This window comes from Oreochromis niloticus, linkage group LG11, assembly GCF_001858045.2.
Source record: "Oreochromis niloticus isolate F11D_XX linkage group LG11, O_niloticus_UMD_NMBU, whole genome shotgun sequence".
NCBI classification, from domain to species: Eukaryota; Metazoa; Chordata; class Actinopteri; order Cichliformes; family Cichlidae; genus Oreochromis; species Oreochromis niloticus.
In genome coordinates, this window is record NC_031976.2 from 33,228,665 (window position 1) to 33,247,829 (window position 19,165).

Sequence of the window (19,165 nt, forward strand, 5' to 3'; positions counted from 1 at the left end):
TCCAATTTGTCAGTCAGAATTTATTTAAAAGGGCAAACACAAGAAACAGTGAAAGGATGAAATTCCAGCCTATCTGTTTTTCGGGATGCTACACGACTCGCCAATTTGTCAGCTCCACTCCAAAACAGTTCACAAAAGGGCACGCAGACTTATAAACCTCCCACACCGAGAAAAAGATTCTGGTGAAAGCAGCATACAGTAGCTCCTGTGCCCCCCCTCTCATCACCGTCACCACCACCTCCTCCTCCTTACTCCATGACTAAGTGATTTAGCCAGCTCTAGTGCAGACCGCCTCTCACTTACAATGCCTCCCTGGGTTAGTGACTGTGCGGGGAGGGTGGCAGAGAAAGAGAGAAAGCCCATTTACAATGCGGTTTACACACGGCCGCTCCCCCCACCACAGACAGTGCCCATCCTTGGATTGATGTGTGGTATGCATAGTTTTTGGGTGCAATTTGGACACCAGAGGGAGAGAGAAAGAAAGAGAGGGCAAGTGTGTGTGTGCACAGGGTGCAAGAGGGGGTGTGCAAGGCTTGGGCTGTCTGTTCGCTCGCCCTCTCTTTGAGTCAATAGTGTTCCGGCAGCTGAGGTTCTTTATGAGGGGAACAATCTGGAGGGTCTTGTCAGAGTGCCGAGCAGCTGCTGTTTTCTGGGGCGCTTCTTTCACAGACTACAGGCCTGGAGTGGGCTGGTGAATAAAGACGCACCCTCCCCACACTCTCCTCCTCACCCATCACCACCCCTACTTTCTCCAATTCCTCGTCCTCCCCTAACCACCCCACCCGCACCGCCCCTGCCCTCCACAATGCCAGATGAAGAGTGGCACAGAGGAACATGAAGAGAGCAAGAAGACTGTTATTGTGTGCTAAACTCCCCACCGTCACCCGGGGTACCGTCCTTCACCCTGAACAATGCTTTGATGAGGTATGTGAATATCCTTTGTAACACAGACGTTATACAGTACAGCGTATTAAAACAAGAGCCAACAAATGTAGCTCAGACATATTGGCACCTGTGATCACATCTTTACATTCTGATGTGTGAGTGGAAAACTTTTTTTTGTAAGAGATCACTATAAATCACAAGATTCCTGATTCAGGGTAAACTGGAAGAGGCTGAATGCAACAGAGCCTCTTGTGTTTGATTTTCATTAGCAGAACATCGAGTGTGCATTCGCTCCCTTTCAGTCATTGATTCAATTAGTCAGATCAGTCACACACACTGCCTCCCTTCTTAATACAGGGCTCAGTTACAATGTTACATTCACTAGACTATATAACTTAACATCATTTCATTCTATTCAATTCAAGCAGCCTCTTTAGAAAAGGACATCGCTGCCACCGTCGCCCCATTGTTGGCTGGCGATTGCAGAGGTGAACCTGCTGGTGTTTGGCCTCAGTTCCACAGGCATCTCCTGTTTAGCTGCTGTCTGAAGGCACCAGATTCCCTGTAGTGTCCAGCTGCATGCATTTACATGTACACGCTGACACTGGGCACTCTGTGTGGTCTCTGTAAGACACATATGAAGGTCGGTTAAAACAAAACATGCAGGTAAGTGTACAAAAGCTAGGAGTTTGCACAGTTCTCTCAGCTCAGAGAAAACAGAAGAACACAGCACATTGGTACTTTCAGCTTTCTGGATTTTTGATTATGAAACTGTGGTTTGGAATTTGTGGAACAAATTCCTGTAGTTTTACTTTTAAATATAATTTTAAAGCAGTGAAAACACTCAAAGTGGTATTACATTTGTGGCAGGAGATAATGGCAGGCAACTTTTTGAGCAAAACAAGAAAAAGCAGTGAAACATTATGCACAAAAATGAGAACAGTTTGTAGTGCAGAAGGCATAAATAGTCAAAGGACCAGAAGAAGAGCATATTAGGTGTATGAGGTACACATTTACCCTTACAGTTAAGTAATAGTTAAAAAAAAATAAAGCTCAGAACAAAAACTTTGCTTTTCATAATAATCACTGCACTGCAGATGCTCTTTTTCTCTCCAAGCCTAGAGATTACGACATGGCAGTGCAACAATCCTATGCTAGAGCTAATTTCAATGACCAGTAACTTTTGTCCTAGTCTTCGTCAATGACCATTTTCTTCTGACAAAAAAAAAAACGACAAAGCGACAACTAAATAATAATTTTTAAAAAAACCAATGCACGAGGGGGCAGGCTCAAAAACATGTGGTGATGTAAGCTGCTCTTGTTCGTGTTTGCGCTGTTGTTCGTCCTCCAGGTTAGCTCCCCTGGCAGAGAAGACGGAAATCACAATATGCACAGAATTGGTTTCACTCAAATACAAAAACAGAGTTAAAAACAATCAAAAACTAACAAAACTGTTGTTTGTGCTTCTGTATGTTAGCCTTGTTTTCGTTGCTTCGTTTGGGGGGTTTTTTTTGGTTTTTTTTTTGCTTCTTCCTCTTCGTGGTGAAATCTGCCGTGGTTCCCTTTCTTGTTGAAGCCAACGTTTTAACCACACAGCATTCTACCTATTCATAGCGTCTGAGTAGCTTCTGCGTTCAGTAAATTGCAGCAATCTTTCTCACCACCCAGCCAAAGCGCTACACAAAGGGAACAAAGACTAAAATAAAAATTCGTTTCCAGTGTAATGCGAGATTTATTTTTAAATTATTTTGCTCACACTGAGTATCTATCAGAGCCGTTAAAAAGTGAATTGCTTAGCTCAGGAGTTAGTAGGTTCAGGCATCAGACTGACTTTCTGGAACAGCCATCCCCTTCAGATCATCTGCCTCACTAACTGCATTCAAATCTCGACTGAAGCCAAATTTATTCTAATTTTGGTCTATGTCTAAGACATTAACTGTCTTTTGTTGATTCTTTGTCTGCCCCCTTGTAATTTGTAATACCATTTTCTAAGTTGTTCTTAGGATGACTTCCTTTTTTCATTTGTCATTTTCAATTCTGCTTAAATAATTGGGGGGGGGGGGGTGTAAATCGCTTACTGTGCACTACTTTGGTCAATGCCTGTTTTGTAAATCTGTTACTTAAATAAATTGACCCGACTTGCTGCATACCTTTCAGCATTCATTTGATTTTTCTACCTTATTTTTTTGCTATGATTGATTTTGTAAAAGTACTTCATATGACACAATGCAAAACTTTTTAGCAAACTTTAAGAGTGACTGTTCCGTGGTTATTTATTGTTTATGTTAAAGAAATAAAAACATGAACTTCAGCAGATGTGTCTGAAGATTTTCTGAGCACATGCATCCCTCCTACCTGAACCAGCTGAGCATGTGGCCAGCATGGCCACCATGTCGACAGTTGTGACACCAGGTAAACCAGTTATTAAACTGAGCCAGTTTGTTCTCCCTTGTCAGGTCCACTTTTTCATCTGATTTACCAGTTCCTGCAAAAAAACAAAAAAGAAATAAAATATCAGTAAGGTTATAATCTATGAATGTTATCCTATTATGAGCAATAAGGAGAAAAGGCTTGACACTAAATGTCCAGGTGGCTCCTGTGCTTAAATGCAGATCAAAGTCCACACATTAACCCAGGTAAATGCTCAGTTAAGTGTTACAGCCACTTAAGCTGCTCCAAGATGTGTGCCTGTTACTGGAAACATCAGCTGAGCATCTGTCCACATAGTCCAGTTTACCTTGGCAATTGGAAACAGGTGTGCCCATGTTCATGAGGCAGAGGGCACAGCGTGGCAGCGGTTTCCTGCAGCCAGGGCAACTTGTGACTTTTGACTTGGTGGGTGAGCCGCTGACACCATATTGGCTGAAGCCGCGGCCTTGGTGAGGTATTGTGGAGCAGCTGTAGGAGATGGACTTCCCACAGAAGTTGCAGCTCACAAACACCTGCCAAAGAACAAACGCAAAGGTCGGCTGATAAGACCCGGTGAACATGAAGGTAAAACCAACAGCCGCATGCAGACCAGCTGTCGGGGTTTTATTTTTAAGGAAGAGTGAGATAAGTACTTGATAATACAGCAATAATTCCAACAGGCGCAAGTGTGATTATTGGAATTTCAGCAATGCATTGAAGCACTGCCAAGATTTAGCTTACACGTAATCACATGTTAAAAAACCCTTTAATACCAGACTCTATTGAAAAAAACATTAATTACTTAAAAAAAAAAAAAAAATCAACCAATGTGGAGTATGCATAGTATCAGGAACAGATTTCTCCAATACAAAAGGAGAAACAGCACAGACTATACTGACTATACCACCAGGTTTTATGACAAGAAACTGAGAGGAGAGCTGTGGGTGTTATGAGCTTGGTACAAACTCTACTTGTAGTGTAATAAACAGCACAACCGTCCTACTTTCATATAAGGGTAGTTATACGTAATACAGTAACAAACAAGAACAAACACAGAAACAAGACAGACTGCTTTGAGTGTGCAGGTGCTGGATCACGTCAGAGCCTGGAATATGTCATTTTATGACAGGACACTTTAACACTGTTTTACGGAGAGAATAAAAACGCATGTATCAAATTTCACCTCTAACGTGTTTTTAACTAAACTAAACTAAACAATAACAACAACTGTATGGTGATGAAATACATCAATACTGTTACTAATATCAAATTTATAAAAACTGGCATTTCACGAGTTGACAATAGCTTAACCCACTTCATCTTTTAAATCTTCCTGAAACAAAGCGATGCGATTGAGTCGATTCTTTGGGATGACACTATAGTGCCAAAAAAAGACTGTAACCATCCTCCAATCGGGGGATGTACAGCTTGTCCTGTCCCTCCATGGTTGAAGTCTGTAAAATGCAAACAGCAAAATGCAGAAGTGACAGAATTGGCTGTTCCCGCAATGGCTGTGGTTGCTCTAAAATCAAGTACTAGTTCTATCTTAAAATGTACAAAAAAGCCAGGAAAGCCTGGTTTTTACTGATAGTTTTACCTTAACAACAACTGTAAAGTGGGTGTTTTACTAGTCTGTTAGCACGAATGACAAGACTTCAAAATACGCAAGTCCAAAACCACGAATCACGTCAATGTGGCTACTTCCATCATTCATATACAGTCTATGTTAAACTGTTATCATTTTCAGATAATATAATGTCACCACAGATTCAGTCAATAACTTGGTTTTGTGATGAACCACCATACCACATTCTTTCCCTTCACATCTCAATGGACAGTTGGAGATGGCACTCCCTCTCTGGTTCTTGCAGTTTTTAGCATATTTCAAAACTATGCATTGAGCGGTTGGAATCTGAGATGTGGGTGAAGTTACACTATATCAATTTCAGCACTAAAATCACCTGGGCTAGTGGTTTGGAGCTGGGGTCCAGCTTGCCTCTGTGGATATCAAACTCAGCTCGTTTGTGCCAGAATCTCCAAGCGTCCAGCAGGTTGCGGTAGTTTTCAATCCAGCACTGGACTCGAGGGTCTTTCAGCACTTCACCCGGAGAACCCTGTAGAGAGAGATTATTTAGGCTTGTAAGACATTTCAACTTCAGCAGGGGTTCTGCTTGGGAAGGCAGCCATGCCCTTTCTTCTCATCTCTACTAGTCAAATACAGAGGTGCATATAATATGTATGTGAGGTATGGCATTTCTGTAGCTGTAGGCAGCTTTTGTCTTTTCACAAGCAGGTTAGGACAGGAAAATAAAATGAAGCAAACCCAGAGAGCTGTTTTACAGCATGAAAGGTTACAGACCTGTTCAGCCACTTTGATGTCTCTAGTGTTACTGTACCAGAAACAAGTGCACAGCAGCAATCAGCTCCATTGAGGCTGTTACTTGTATCGTTACAGTAGGTGTTAGCTGTGAACTTTCACAAACAACGAGGCAAGTTTTAGCATGTGCACTGATCTTTTAAAGGGTACGGTCAGACAGACAGCTCCTTTCTCTTTATTTGATGCACTCTAGTGTTTGTTTAATTATGGGAGTAGTTTACAACAGCCAGAATGAGAAAATTAGAATAAGGGCAGCATAGTTTTTAGACACAGTGGCAGCTTTCACATATGCACTGCAGGAACAGGGTTGCACTTGAGAATGCAAAAGTCGGATCATATCAGACTATCTGATGTGTGGTTATATTTTAGGGCATTCACCACTGCCTCCTTTATGCTCCTCAGCTTCCATAACTAAACCACATGTAATACTTATGACACATGTAGTACTTATTATTAGTGTTTCTCAAACAATAAACTCTGTGAGAGCAAACCATCCAAGTATGATGCAAGAAATCAACACAATCTATCATTAATTTACTAAACATGCTCGTATTTTCAAAGTTCAGTCTCTGCCAACCATCTTGCTCTGAAATATCCTCCTTCCAGCTGGTGGGCCACTCTGACCAGCCCAGCAGGCGGAGAGCTGGTTGACATACACCGACATTAAGCTAACTTGACAGCAGAACAGAATAAGAACTAACATCGCCAACTGCAGTCCTAAAAGGTGGAACTGAATGTTTTTGACACAAAAGAGTTGAAAATGAAAATATGCAAAATGCAAAGTAGAAACTGTGAGAATAAATTTATGCACAACAATCAGAGCATAAATCTGTGCCAAACACTGTTTGCTCAGTCTAACGTACTTCTGTGTACTGGTGTATTTTGCTTTGTGTATCTGTGTGTGTATTATTTGTCTGGCTGACAAAGCTACTGTCCATCTTGACAAGGAAACTCATGAAATAGAGGCTCGTCTCAAATCTCATGTGCCCTCTCCATTCTAAGCAGGTTTGGTGTGAATGAGTCTAAAAATAAGCAGTTCTGTGTAATCTGTCTGTGTACCTTCAGCATGCAGAAGCTGGCAGTCTGGACGTCACCAGTTCGGTCCACATAGCTCTCCATAAGATCCACGCCATCTTTAGTTAGTCCGGTGAGCAGAATGCCCTCCAGGTTGCCCGCCTCCTTCATCTCAAGGGTTAGTCTGTCAATGTATCGTGGTAGCTGCAGCAGAGATACAAAGTTAGCAAACAGCGATATATTCAGACTATATCTGCCGCTGAAAGCTTCACTCTGCAGTTACCTGTGCATCATTGAGAAACATACAGGCAAAGGCCACTCGGTCTCTCACAGCCACGCTGCTCTCATACTGAAACACAAACAAAGAATCATATCTTCCCTTTGGAGGGGGTGAAGCTTCAGTATAGTGGATACTTTTTACATTAAAGAGTCAAAGTCTTCCTACTGAAACTGGCACAGAAAACTGTGTTTGTGACCCTGTTCTGACCCACAGTGCTGCGAGAAACAAATCATCTGTGACAAATAATCAATTCTCAAAGCAAAGATGGCAAGAAACAAAGTCAAAGTGACTGCATAAATCCTCTTATCACTTTCTGCCAGGAAAAGGTCTACAGACATAAATAACAGTGAGAGGAGCCAGAGGCCAGAATCTGAGCAGCTGCAGGAGGAAAAAGCAGAAACCAACACTGTGTTCTGGGCACAGACTCCTTTTTCATAGAGGTGTTTTATGACGGAAACGTAAAACATATCTTTTCCTGTGCACCTGAGGATTTTCCCACTAAACACCACTGGAGTATTACCCGAGTATTCATCATTGCGTTAAGAACGCCTGACCGCTTTTATGAAGTGGGAACAAAAGGGCCACTGTTGAGAAAAGTGTGCTTAGAAAAAAAAAAAAAGAAGGGTTTTTTTTCTAGCTTTCAAATGTTCGTGATATTAAAGAGATCCAATACCAGCACGCCATCGTAGGCTCCAGGCTCACTGGTGAGAAAGGCAAACATGATGCAGAGGTAGGGGTTCTTCAGCTGCAGCCTCAGAGAGCTGCACATCTCTCTCCACAGGGACGACTTTTCGTCAGTGTAGCCTGACAGAGCCATGGCAACCACATTCAGGTTCAGGTCACCTGTGAGTAATATGAAGTGAAAGAAGCAGATTTATTTACAGTCTGTAGTCTTCACTGTAAGAGCAGCACATCTGAAAAAGAGGATGAAGCTATTCTCACAAATAAAGCCAGATTAATGTTGGAAAAAAAACATGTCAGAATATTTTCCACAGTTGTCCTTTCACACATGTAGCACCCAGCAGGAAGTAATCTGCTTCGGATACATCCTCACTACTGGAAATGTTCGGCTCAGACTGAAGGCAGAACACTTGACACCCACTCACTGGACACAAATGGACAAAACATAGACTTTGTACTGGGAAGCTGGCAGGTTAAGTCCATTTAAACTCTCCTCTTACTGCAGTGGGCAATTTAGCTCTCATATACATCTACATGAGGTAATATGTAGAAATGCTCACAGCTGCAGTGCATGTGTGAAAAAGGTTATGGCAGCTGTTCAAGGTGATGATTTTATTGCTTAGAAGGGGGAAAAAAGTGTCCTACTTTTTATTTTTTAAGGCTAACCTATCCTAAACCAGCTCCATATCCCTTTTGTCATACTGTGGGCTTTATTTCAAATTTAAACTGCAATTTCTTGCTAAATAAAAGAACTTTTAATGACTTTGCCTCCCAACGTAAGACCTATCATAAACCCTAACAGAAATCTCTATACAGCACAGTTTTTATTACATATTATTACCTCCAGATATATGACCGGGTGAGGCTCGGAAAATACCTAACTGAACTACTCTGGTATAACAAAATGTTGGTTTAAGGTTGTACATTGGAATCAATACATTGTAAGTCAGAGCTGCAACGCTGAAAGTCCTGAGATGGCTCTGTTGACACATCTTATCTAATGAATCACTCTGTCAGTCTTACTCAGGAAACACTTATTAGAGCACACAACAGAAAAGCGTTTGACCTACATTTGTGTAATTTTTTTTCCTCAGTTAAGGCGTGTGTAAACAGCAGCCATTTCTCTCCATTTTCATTAAACTTCAGTGTAAAAAACATGTGATTCCTGCTGTTACATTAATGAAATTCCCCTTTTTTCAAAGACTTCCATTTCATTTTTCAAGAGATTGCTTGATGTAGAACACAATTTTCATCAATAACTGTTTGTTCAAATTAAACAAGCCAACATGGAAGCAATAGAAAAGCTGTGATTAGGATTTGATCATTGTTTTCTTACATTTTAAAGACCAAACAATTACAATTACATATATTTGATACATGTACAGTTATGTAGTCTGTCTAAAGTATCTCCCCTTACATCAAATTACTTTCTCTCGCCTTCCTCTCGTCCCTAAAAGCTCTCACCTTTCTCTGCCATGGCTCCCTTGTTGAGGATCTGGATTGCCCGGCGGATGTCCAGGTTGAACAGAGCGACAGCAGCTGCCCGCTCCCACTCGTGTTCCTGTTCCAGTGATCGCAGGAAGTTCTCCACATCTGTGTCAGTTCCCCTGCTGATCCAGCCACAGAGCCGCAGGGCAAGGCAGCGCTCCTCACTGTGGTACCGCAGCACATCTGTCTGCCGGTCCGAGCCAATCCAACACCTGCGGCTTTCGGTTGTCCCTTTGGGACCACAAAGACAAACACAGGAAGTCAGTTTTTCAGTGTATGAAATTTCAAATAAACACAGTTACTGTGAAGTGTCCTGTGGCACAGACAATCAGTTGGTTATTTGTTTTACCTGAGGTTGTCTTGACAATGTTCTTAATCCCAGAATAAACCACAGACTGTACGTTCCCCTGAAGTTTTAGCTCCATATCCTCCGCACACTGTTTCATATGTGATACTTTCATAGGAACTGTAACAGTGTGCAGTCCACACAACATAATACAGGCACATAACAAGGCAACTACAACATTAATCATTTTAAACTTGAACAACGACAAAAGTAAATAATGTATTATGTTATATGTGTTAATATGTTTAAGTTATTTTTACTATGGTTATAAATCGTTTGCATTCATTCATTTTTCCTTAGTTATTCAAGCACTGCCTGCAGTGACGTTATATCCCACCAGGGGGCGCAGGTGGGACATAACGCCAGTGAGATGCATTCAAACACTGCCCCACATTTTAATCTGTCACCATCTGAGGATGTTTAGAACTATTCAATGTATTTATAGGCAACCAAAAATGATTCAAAACTTAATTAATCAGTGAATCAACATTAATGACTCAGTTTGGGAGTAATTTTAGAATCCTTTTTGACTTTCTTGCCAAACGTTCAATAAGAAAGCTCTCGTGTTTGCACACTAAATAAGAATAACATAAAAGGTGTTATTATGCCCATTATAGGCTTCATAGTCTTAATGATAAGCTTTTTAAACGTTGAATTCTTTACTGAACTAATTTGAAAGGTTACATTTTGAAGTAATAATAACAATAATAATAATAATAATAATAATAATAATAATGATATAAATATCTACTCTATAAAGTCTTTAGAGGAGAAACCTTCAAATGAGGAGAACCATCATCGGAGCAATGAAGCACTTCACTTCTGCTTTGTAAAGTAATAAAAATAACCTGCATACAGTTTCAACAGGTGGCTGACTGTTTTTCTCTGCCATTAAACAGATTATCAATAAGCCATCGTGCAGATATTTCCACCATTTCATCACCTGAAAGGATATAGAACAGATCATGCCATAAAGACTTAAGTTGGGCATCCTTCCCACCCGCCAGCAAATGGTTCCTCCACACCTGGACGGTATCATGTCCGTACCTGGACTGAGCCCTTTCCCTCATTTTAGTGGCAATGTCTTTCTCAATCATACTCTCCACTCCCTCCGCCGAATCCTCAACACACTCGTACAAGTGTCTACCACACGCCCACATGAGAGAGGTGGTGGAGCTCCATGCCAGTGAGATACGTTCAAACACCGTGAAGTCAGTCATGACACGGTTGGTTGCTGACACCACCACCATGCGGTTCTGAGAGGATGGGTGCCAGGCAAAGCTGCCAATCTGACTTTCACAGGGCTGCACACTGCGCTCAATGATGGTGGGCTCCGTCTCATCACCTATGGGTGTGGGAGTGTGCTGCATGTCGTACAGGCGGATAATGTTGCTGTCACGCGTTAGCGTGGCCAGTAGGCCAGTACGGGTTGGACACCATGCCACCTGAGAACAAAAAGCAGAATTTTATCAGCTATAAAAAAATAAAAAGTGGAAAAAAAAAAGACTTCTACTGAATAAGCATGCCCTGACTGTGAAACCCTGAGCTAATATAAACCTTTAAAATAACAATGTGACATTTTTAATGCATCTTAATCTTATTTTTGATATCATTTATTACCTCTTTTTTCATTTAAATGAAACAGGTCTTTGTGACAAAGACCAAGTAAAGAGTTTAAAATTATTTGAGCATTTCATTACTCTGTCTTTGAACATTTAGGCCAGGGGTGTCCAATCCAGGCCTCGAGGGCCGGTGTCCTGCAGGTTTTAGATGTGTTCTCGATCCAACACAGCTGATTCAAATGGCTAAATTACCTCCTCAACATGTCTTGTAGTTCTCCAGAGGCCTGGTAATGAACTAATCATTTGATTCAGGTGTGTTGACCCATGGTGATATCTAAAACCTGCAGAACCCCGGCCCTTGAGGCCTGGAGTTGGACACCCCTGATTTAGGCAATCTAAAATTGACGGGTTACAAACAAGCAAACAAGCTGACATCTTATTTTCTAATAGACCAGTGGTTCTCAGAATGTGGGGCATTGAGCAACTGCTGAAGAGGCGTGGAATGACCAGAGGTTATTCCCTGAAAAATCAATCTGTGCCTCCCACCTGACCCTGCCAGAATCAGCTGACTTCTTTTTTGGTACAATAATTTTAGTATATGTAATGCAGCCAAAACAAATTGTACCGTAATAGTAAGAAAATATTTGTCAAGTTACAGACACACTGTAATTTTGAATTTGGTAAAAAAAAATTCCAGCATTTCCAGAAAAGGAGATAACCACATGAAAATTTCAGAGATAAAAAAAAAAAAAAAAAAAAAAACACAAACACAGTTTGTTTGTTGTTTTTTAAACTGCAATTGAATCAACTTTAAACCCACTCATTATCATGGTTGTAGTTCCTCGAGTAAGTATTTTCAAATTCTGGGTTATAAAATACAATTATGTCACAACATTTTTTGACACAGAAGGAGTCACAGCCAGATGAGAAGCCTTGTATGAAAATAAGATATGTCATATGTTATCACTTATTTTTAAATGAGCCACTTGTCATGCTGACCTTTATTTCACTAAAATTGAACTTACAAACTTTGTAGATATTAATAAATGATAGAAATTTTAAATGAGGAATGCAGAAGTCTGAAAGTTAACATGACCAATACACAAAGCTAGTATATTAGTGCATCCTTATTACTGTGGCCTTTGGTTAGTTTTCTTTATAACAAACACCATCCTACCTTTGTGAGTGGCTTGGGCTGCTCAGTCAGCGTGAGCACAGGCTTCTCAAATTTCCTCAGATCCCAAATGGCCACCTGCCCCTCAAAGAAAGAGGCCACGCGGTCATGGAAGTGCGGGTCGACTGTCACACCTTGGATGGCTTTCGTGTTTACAAATGTTTTCTGACTCGTGTTTCTCAGGTCAAATATCGCAAGGTTCCTGTGCATGCCTGCCAGCAACAGCTTTGGGTCACGGAGCAGCCAGCAAAGCGAGAGGCAAGCATCGTTCTGGCCTAACTCATACAACGGCTTGGTCACCACTGTGCTAGAGTCCAAATCGACAGATGAAAGGCGAATCTTCTCAGCTGCTACACTGGTCTCTGGGGACAATTTACTGCTGATGTCCCATATGAGGACAGAGAAATCTGCCCTGTGCTTGTCTAACCCAGCAGCCAACAAGTTGCTGTCCACAGGGTTCCAAGCTAAAGTGTTGCACTGACGGGCATGTTTGGGCACAAACTCTTTCCCCACCAGCTCTTTGCATGCAGAGTTGTGGCTCTGGCCCAAGCTGGTAAGCACAACCCTGCCGTTGGCTTGGCCAACGGCAAGTAAACACTCCGGCTCGTGCTTGGGGTACCAGGCCACACATTTCATATAAGGGGTGTCAGAATTGATGGCCAGTAATGTAGCAGCAGTTTCCTCGGAGAGTGGGAGGGTGCCAGCCTTGGCTTCTGCGCTGCCCACAGGTCCGATCCGGTACAGTCCCAGTTCAGAGTCACAGATGACGTAGCGGTCCGGGTGGTGGGGGGACCACAGGATGTCGGGCTTGGAACCGCTCATGATTCAGAAGCTAGTAGGTTTTCAGGGAAGTTTAACCTCTCCAGCCTGAAAATACGGCAGAATATCACACAAACGAGCACATGAACAAAGGTCAGAGACAGCGCAGAAATATTACACATCTCCGACTGCAGTGGTCGCAACGTGGACAACAGACAGTTCTGAGAAGTCTTTTAACATGTTAAAGTAATGATACAATGAACCAAACCGTCAATATAACCTAAATTCTGTGTGGAAGTGTAGCACAGTTGGTTTGAATTCATCGCCCAGCATGTTAAAAAGCTGCCGTGGGCAGCTATAGTATTACTTTTAAGTTTGTTGACATGCTAGCTAAACTAAGCTAATGCTAACAAGTAAAGGGAGAGCAAGCGCGTGACCGTTTCGCTCGCGCCAGTTTAACCAGCAGTCGAAAACATCCGTTTGAGCATTTCGAGAAGAGGTTTTACTTACATAAACACAACAAAGACGACTTATAGGAACGCACGAGATACAGCTTAAAATACACATGTCGACCAGGGGCAACCTGGAGCCAAAGCGGATGTTGTGTGTTACACCAAAACATGTCCGTGTTATTAGCAACGTCAGCTACTTCATGTTCCGCTAAAGATGAGGTTTACCAGCAGAGGGTGCTAAGTGAATAAAAAAGAGAAAAGAAGTCAACGAAATCAGCCAGTTTTATATAAGAAATTAGGCAATTTCAGATCATGACTATTTAAGTTAATTAATTTATTAAATGTATTTAAGCAATAAGAGTTGAGTTGTCGGACTGACAATGTTATTGAAATGAGGTCGATTTCTGCGCGGTACAAGAGTATCATACTACCACAATTCATCTGCTTTTCACATTAGTGGGGGAGAGTGGAAAATGCAAGAGAAAGAAATTCATTTGGGATTTTTTGCAGAACCATTTTCCTTAGTAATCAACCCATGATAGCCAGAAAACTGACACGTTTGTTAAGGAAAACAAGATGCCGAGAAAAAAAATACTTTAAAATTATTTTATCCCTGCAAACTAATGTAGTCTGCTTTATTTTATGTTGGCAGTGGTTTTTAGATGCATTATTTATGACTTGGAGTGATGACTATTGCAAATGCTATTTATCTGGCGTCTCAAAAATCTAAATGATTCCAGTGCATGGACTCAATGTGCACAAAAGAGTTTCACGGGATCCCTTCTGTCAGGCATGAAGCGTTGCACTGGACTAAAATGTTGGAGCGGCACCAGGGAGGGCCCCCGGCTACAAACACTCTGACACACACAGCACATCAGCTCATGCGATGGTCCTCAGTTTATCTCAGTCTGGTTTATAGGGACCCGGGGTTCCGCGGAGAAATGCCTCTCAAAGAGCTGACTGGACTACAAACACTGGCTGCAGCTAAATGAGATTCGAGGTAATAAAAAAAAAGATATCTTTGCTTTGTTTTTAAAACTTTTTTTACAAAGTAGTGACACTCGTGGTGTCACAGTTTGAATGGCAACTTCAGTATTTGCACTGCAAACTAGGTACTTTGCTGTGACCTTTTCTCAATCACCTGGCAGCTTTAACTTTATATTTGTTTAGATTCTGCAGCATTTGTAACCTGTTAACAGAAAAGTATTTGCACAGATTATTCTGGTTTTACACACATTTACATATTGTTGGCACTGTAATATAGTAAGTATTTGAGAAAGTGCATTATCAGTAGGAGGAACGGTGTCACCTAAGCAAATTAATACCATTAGAATTGCTGCCGTTGCAGAACACAGCTCCCTTTTTTGGGATCTGCAACTGGGTGTGGTTAGCAGTGTCCATGATAGTAAAAGGAATCCTGTTAAAGATGAAATAACTCATTGTGCTTTGCATACACTGCTTTCCCCCCTAACATTCTCCTCTTTTCTCTGTTAGGATGTTGCTGAAGGGAAACCTGAGCAGAGGAGTCGGGGTCTGCCTTCTGCTGCTGGCTCTCCTACACAAGGCCACAGGCCAGAGGAGAAAGACAGGGCGCAGGAACAACTACAGGCTGCAAGATGAGGGAAGAAATGGTAATTTTTAGATGAGGTCTCCACATGCTGGTGGTGAAAGTCACTATGTTGCATTGACAGAACAAATTGTTGAATGAGGGATGGTGAAATCAGGCCAATGAAATGGTTGAGTCATCAAATTTTAAGTTAAAATAAAACTACATGAGAAGTTCTTAAGTCATCCACCCACGATGCCTTCCTTTAAGTGCCTTTTTTTTTAAATGTAAAAAAAATGGATGGATTATACATGTGGCAATTTGATTTCATTTAGTACAAAAACAAACACCATTAACTCTGATCCCATTGCAACTGAAGTGAGGAACTTTAACTAAAGTAACTGTAAGTTCTAAGGTTGGAAGTTGACAATTTGGGGTCTTTCACTTGGTCCTTGAGCCTTTACTTGACAGTTTTAGTAATGTAGAACTACTCAAAACTGTTGCTTTACTTTTCCACAAGCTGCACTTACACTGACTTGCCACAAAATTAAGTCTCTGTATTTATTATTTGTGTAGCTTCCCTTCATGCTGCCAAAACGGCTCAGGACACAAGACCTTTATAGGTCTCCTGTGGCATCTGGTATTAGGAATTTGGGAGTGGGTTTTTTCCCCGAATCAGGTTTATTCCAGAATATTTCATGAATTAATGATCACACTTGAACCCACAGCTGTTCGATGTGTTCCTCGAGACATTAGAGCACTTTTGACAGTGTACATGGATACATACCGACTGCTGGCAGAAGGGACTGAATTTGTGGAAAGAAGTTAGAAAGGAGTCAGAGTGCCAATCCTGAAATTAGTCCTGTTTCTAATACTTCTAGCTTCATGTGAGTTTTTGTGATCTCCTTCTCAAGTAGGTCTGACATGTTCACTGGAAGTGGCGTTCATCCTGGACAGCTCTGAGAGCGCAACCATATCACTGTTTGAGAAACAGAAGACCTTCGTGTTGAGCTTCAGCACCCGGCTCGCCATGCTCCAGGTACCCGGCTGGACGATGAAGGTGCGGATGGCTGCACTGCAGTACAGCAGCACTGTGTCCATAGAGCACAGATTCTCAGCCTGGAAAGACCTGGACTATTTTCACGGTCAAGTCAGCACCATGAACTACATCGGTCACGGCACCTATACCACCTACGCCATCACCAACGCCTCACAGCTGCTGGTGCATGAGACCTCAAAGGACAGCGTGAGGGTGGCGGTGCTAATGACAGATGGAGTCGATCATCCCCGTAACCCTGATGTGATTGCAGCTGCTGTGGAGGCCAAGGGTCATGGCATAAAGTTCTTTGCTGTTGGGCTATCAGATATTGCCCAGCAGAATATTGCCAAGCTCCGGGCCATCGCCAGCACACCTGCTCAGCAGTTTGTCCAAAGTATGCTCGACTCTCAGCTGGAAGAGAAGCTGCTCAAAGAGATGGTGAGTGTTGGCTTCACGTAAAATGAGCTCAGGCACAGAGGTGCAAGTACAGAGTCGAGAAACATCAGAGTGGTGAAATGCTTTTTTAGAAAAACGTCGTGCTTGAAAATAAACTTCAGTTATTGAAGAGCCTGACAAAGCTTACTGAATGGCAAAAAAGACGCTTACTATAAAGATGCTGACTATAGATTCAGTCCAGAGAAACAAAAAATATACTATATGAGTGCTACCACAGCTACTTGGTTACTTCCTGTTTTAGTTTGAAAGTTCTGGAAAAGGACTGGGACTGTGTAGTACCTATCGAGTTCTACCGACTATTCAAAGGCTTATCTATGCCACATCTTCATACAGCTAACTTAAATGTCTCTGGAAAGTTTGAATCCATAACTGTCTTGCGATAAGGTGCCTGGGTGATTGAGCATGCATCAAGACAATACAGGAGAAAGTTTTTATAATATTATTATGTAATAAATAAATTTATATTAAATAAATCAATTCTCCACATTAAACATTTCTAAATTAGGATATAGTAAAACCTCAAAGTCCAAGACTAAACCAATCATTTCACCTAATTTACCTGAATTCTTTTACCACTCACAGAAAAAGTTTATGAATTTTCATTAAGGGCTATCTTTGTTCTTGACTGTGCCCTCAGCAAAGAAGAGTGTTAACAAGAGCTGCAGTGTAGCTAACAATCTATTTTAAATTGACTGGGTGGTTAAATTTCTTAGTAAATAGAGCAGAGGATGCACTAAACACAAGGTGAGCATTTCTACCCTAAAAGATCATAAGTCAAAGTATCTTAGAACTATCAGGCAAACTGCTTGCATGGTAGCTTTATGGCATTGGGTGGATGACAGGCAAATATTATAAAAGTATAACAAATAAAACTTTATAACCTCTTATCAGAGAGTCGCCCAGGTGTAGGGTATTTCTAAATACCCCTGTGGTGGCCCCTAAAGAAGAAGTTTAAACACAGCAAGCCCTAAATGAGTCACTTCTTCCCTGGTTGATGTTAAAAGAGGCTAAAAGTTTAGCGTTTGACAGATTAGAGGTTTATGTACAAACAGAAGAAATTAACCTTTGCTTTGATGTATGTTTTAGTGCTACATTGCTCAATTTCCCTTTTTTGAAAGAGTTTAACAATCCTGAAAATCACCTTAACTGTAATTAAAAAAAAAAAAAATGAAACCAGAATGTGGATGCTGTCACTGTAACACAAATGTGCACTACTGATACCTATAATTCAGCAGCTCCTTTTAATAGAATATGACTTAGGTATCTGACATCCCGCATACTCTCCTAAAATTATTGACATCAGCTGCTGTGTCTGGAAGTGGGCTACAGAGATCATCCTCTGTTTAGTCTTGTTCATGCTCATGCTGTCCTCACAGCGGGTTCACGTCTCAAGTCACAGAGTTGTGTCTGCATGAGGGTGTTTTCCTGACTGCTTTGCATTTTCCACAGCACCCAGAAATGTCAAATATCTGCAGGAGGTCACGGCTAGTCTGAGAGACTGGCACGACTTGTTCTGCTTTTCATTAATGTGCGATTTTATTCAATCACATTTAGCACTTCCAAAACAGAGACAGCTACATGACAGAGGACAGTACCCAGTTTTATCAAATGTAGAACTTATAGAACTTATAGAGGTTACGTACCTGCTATGCTGAGGCAGCTCCCATACCCAAGTGCCCCAAAAGCTTAGGTTGAGTTCACATGATTAGATTTATTGTTCTTTAAAAATTGTACCATGAAATGTCATCATTAACAATGACAGATTTTCAGTTTTCATCTTGTGCCCAAAGCCCAAAGTTGTCAAATCCTCATTGTTTGTTGTAAAGTTGTCTTTTAGCGTATTGTGTTTTTATATCTTTCTATATGTGTTGTCACAAGGTAACCAAAAACCAGTTGGGATTAGTTCACTGGAAATAATAATGTAAACACAGCTTTAGAGACGATTTTCAGGTTCTGTGAAGTACAAGTGTCCTGCAGATAGTATTTCATGAAGAGTAAAACTACATACAAGTCTGAAAATCACAAAAAAATTATTTACATAGTTCATGGCAAACAGAAATATTTAGATCCTTTATCCAGATAGGATAAAAATATCCTGTTATAAGTTACAGACATGGGCAGCTGCTGACAACACAGACAAGCAATGCCATTACATTTCTTCCAAGTACACTTTGCAGAAATGGAAAAAGAAAAGACAAGTTGGTGTGTAGTGTTGCTTAAGACACGTCAGTGTGGTCACAAAAAAAAGAAAACAGCCATGAAAGCATTCGCCAGAAGGCTTGGATTCACCTATGATGTCACCTGGACCCAGTCAGATCATAGTGGAAACTTTAACAGGTCTTAAGGTAAAGGGGAAAAGTACTGACTTTAAAATACTTTAAAGTAGAGGACACATCTGCTGCCAAGCAATTAGTACCATTCCTCAGTGGGAGTCAGGCTTAGACTGTAGATAAAAGATGGACGTAACTGACATATTTTTTTATCTTCTGTGTTTTTTTTTCACAGGTTGCAGTTGCATATGAAGGGGTAAGAATTAAAATGGAAGTCAACATCTCTTAAGTACGGCTAATGGTTGCACTGACTTTATAATATTTTTCTCGCTCTGATAGTGTCCACAGGCCCAAGTATGTCTGTGTGAAAGAGGAGAGAGAGGTCCTCCAGGAAGTCCTGTGAGTTTTCAGAAACCAAACATTGATG

At 41.2% G+C, this 19,165-nt stretch overlaps 2 protein-coding genes across 3 annotated transcripts in view; one reads left to right on the forward strand and one right to left on the reverse strand.

The window, feature by feature from the left end:
• Window positions 1-13,075, reverse strand: mios (missing oocyte, meiosis regulator, homolog (Drosophila)). The gene is made up of 11 exons (XM_025911528.1): window positions 12,220-13,075; window positions 10,436-10,925; window positions 9,484-9,582; window positions 9,111-9,365; window positions 7,639-7,808; window positions 6,969-7,034; window positions 6,731-6,889; window positions 5,256-5,408; window positions 3,623-3,827; window positions 3,241-3,370; window positions 1-1,509 (listed from the first exon to the last, which is right to left on the reverse strand). Exons 1-11 carry the CDS (start codon window positions 13,036-13,038, stop codon window positions 1,419-1,421), a joined length of 2,637 nt encoding a protein of 878 aa, XP_025767313.1. The 5' UTR covers window positions 13,039-13,075; the 3' UTR covers window positions 1-1,418.
• Window positions 12,993-19,165, forward strand: part of col28a1b (collagen, type XXVIII, alpha 1b) — a 24,845-nt gene continuing 18,672 nt past the window's right edge. Inside the window, exons 1-6 of one of the 2 annotated variants that reach the window (XM_025911525.1) lie at window positions 12,993-13,128; window positions 14,168-14,427; window positions 14,922-15,058; window positions 15,888-16,450; window positions 18,974-18,994; window positions 19,078-19,137. In XM_025911525.1, the coding sequence (XP_025767310.1) occupies window positions 14,923-15,058; window positions 15,888-16,450; window positions 18,974-18,994; window positions 19,078-19,137 (780 nt within the window). In that variant the 5' untranslated portion in view covers window positions 12,993-13,128; window positions 14,168-14,427; window position 14,922. The remainder of the gene's footprint in view (window positions 13,129-14,167; window positions 14,428-14,921; window positions 15,059-15,887; window positions 16,451-18,973; window positions 18,995-19,077; window positions 19,138-19,165) is intronic. The other variant, XM_025911524.1, reaches the window with a different exon arrangement.

What these genes read in the sequence shown, in the direction of transcription:
- mios (XM_025911528.1), bottom strand. Translation starts at nt 13,038, where the DNA reads ATGAGCGGTTCCAAGCCCGACATCCTGTGGTCCCCCCACCACCCGGAC. An exon ending in CCAGCTTCTGCATGCTGAAG is followed by an intron (nt 5,409 to 6,730) that starts GTACACAGACAG and finishes CTCTCTCTACAG; the next exon opens with GGTTCTCCGGGTGAAGTGCT. An exon ending in CACATGCTCAGCTGGTTCAG is followed by an intron (nt 1,510 to 3,240) that starts GTAGGAGGGATG and finishes TGTGTCTTACAG; the next exon opens with AGACCACACAGAGTGCCCAG.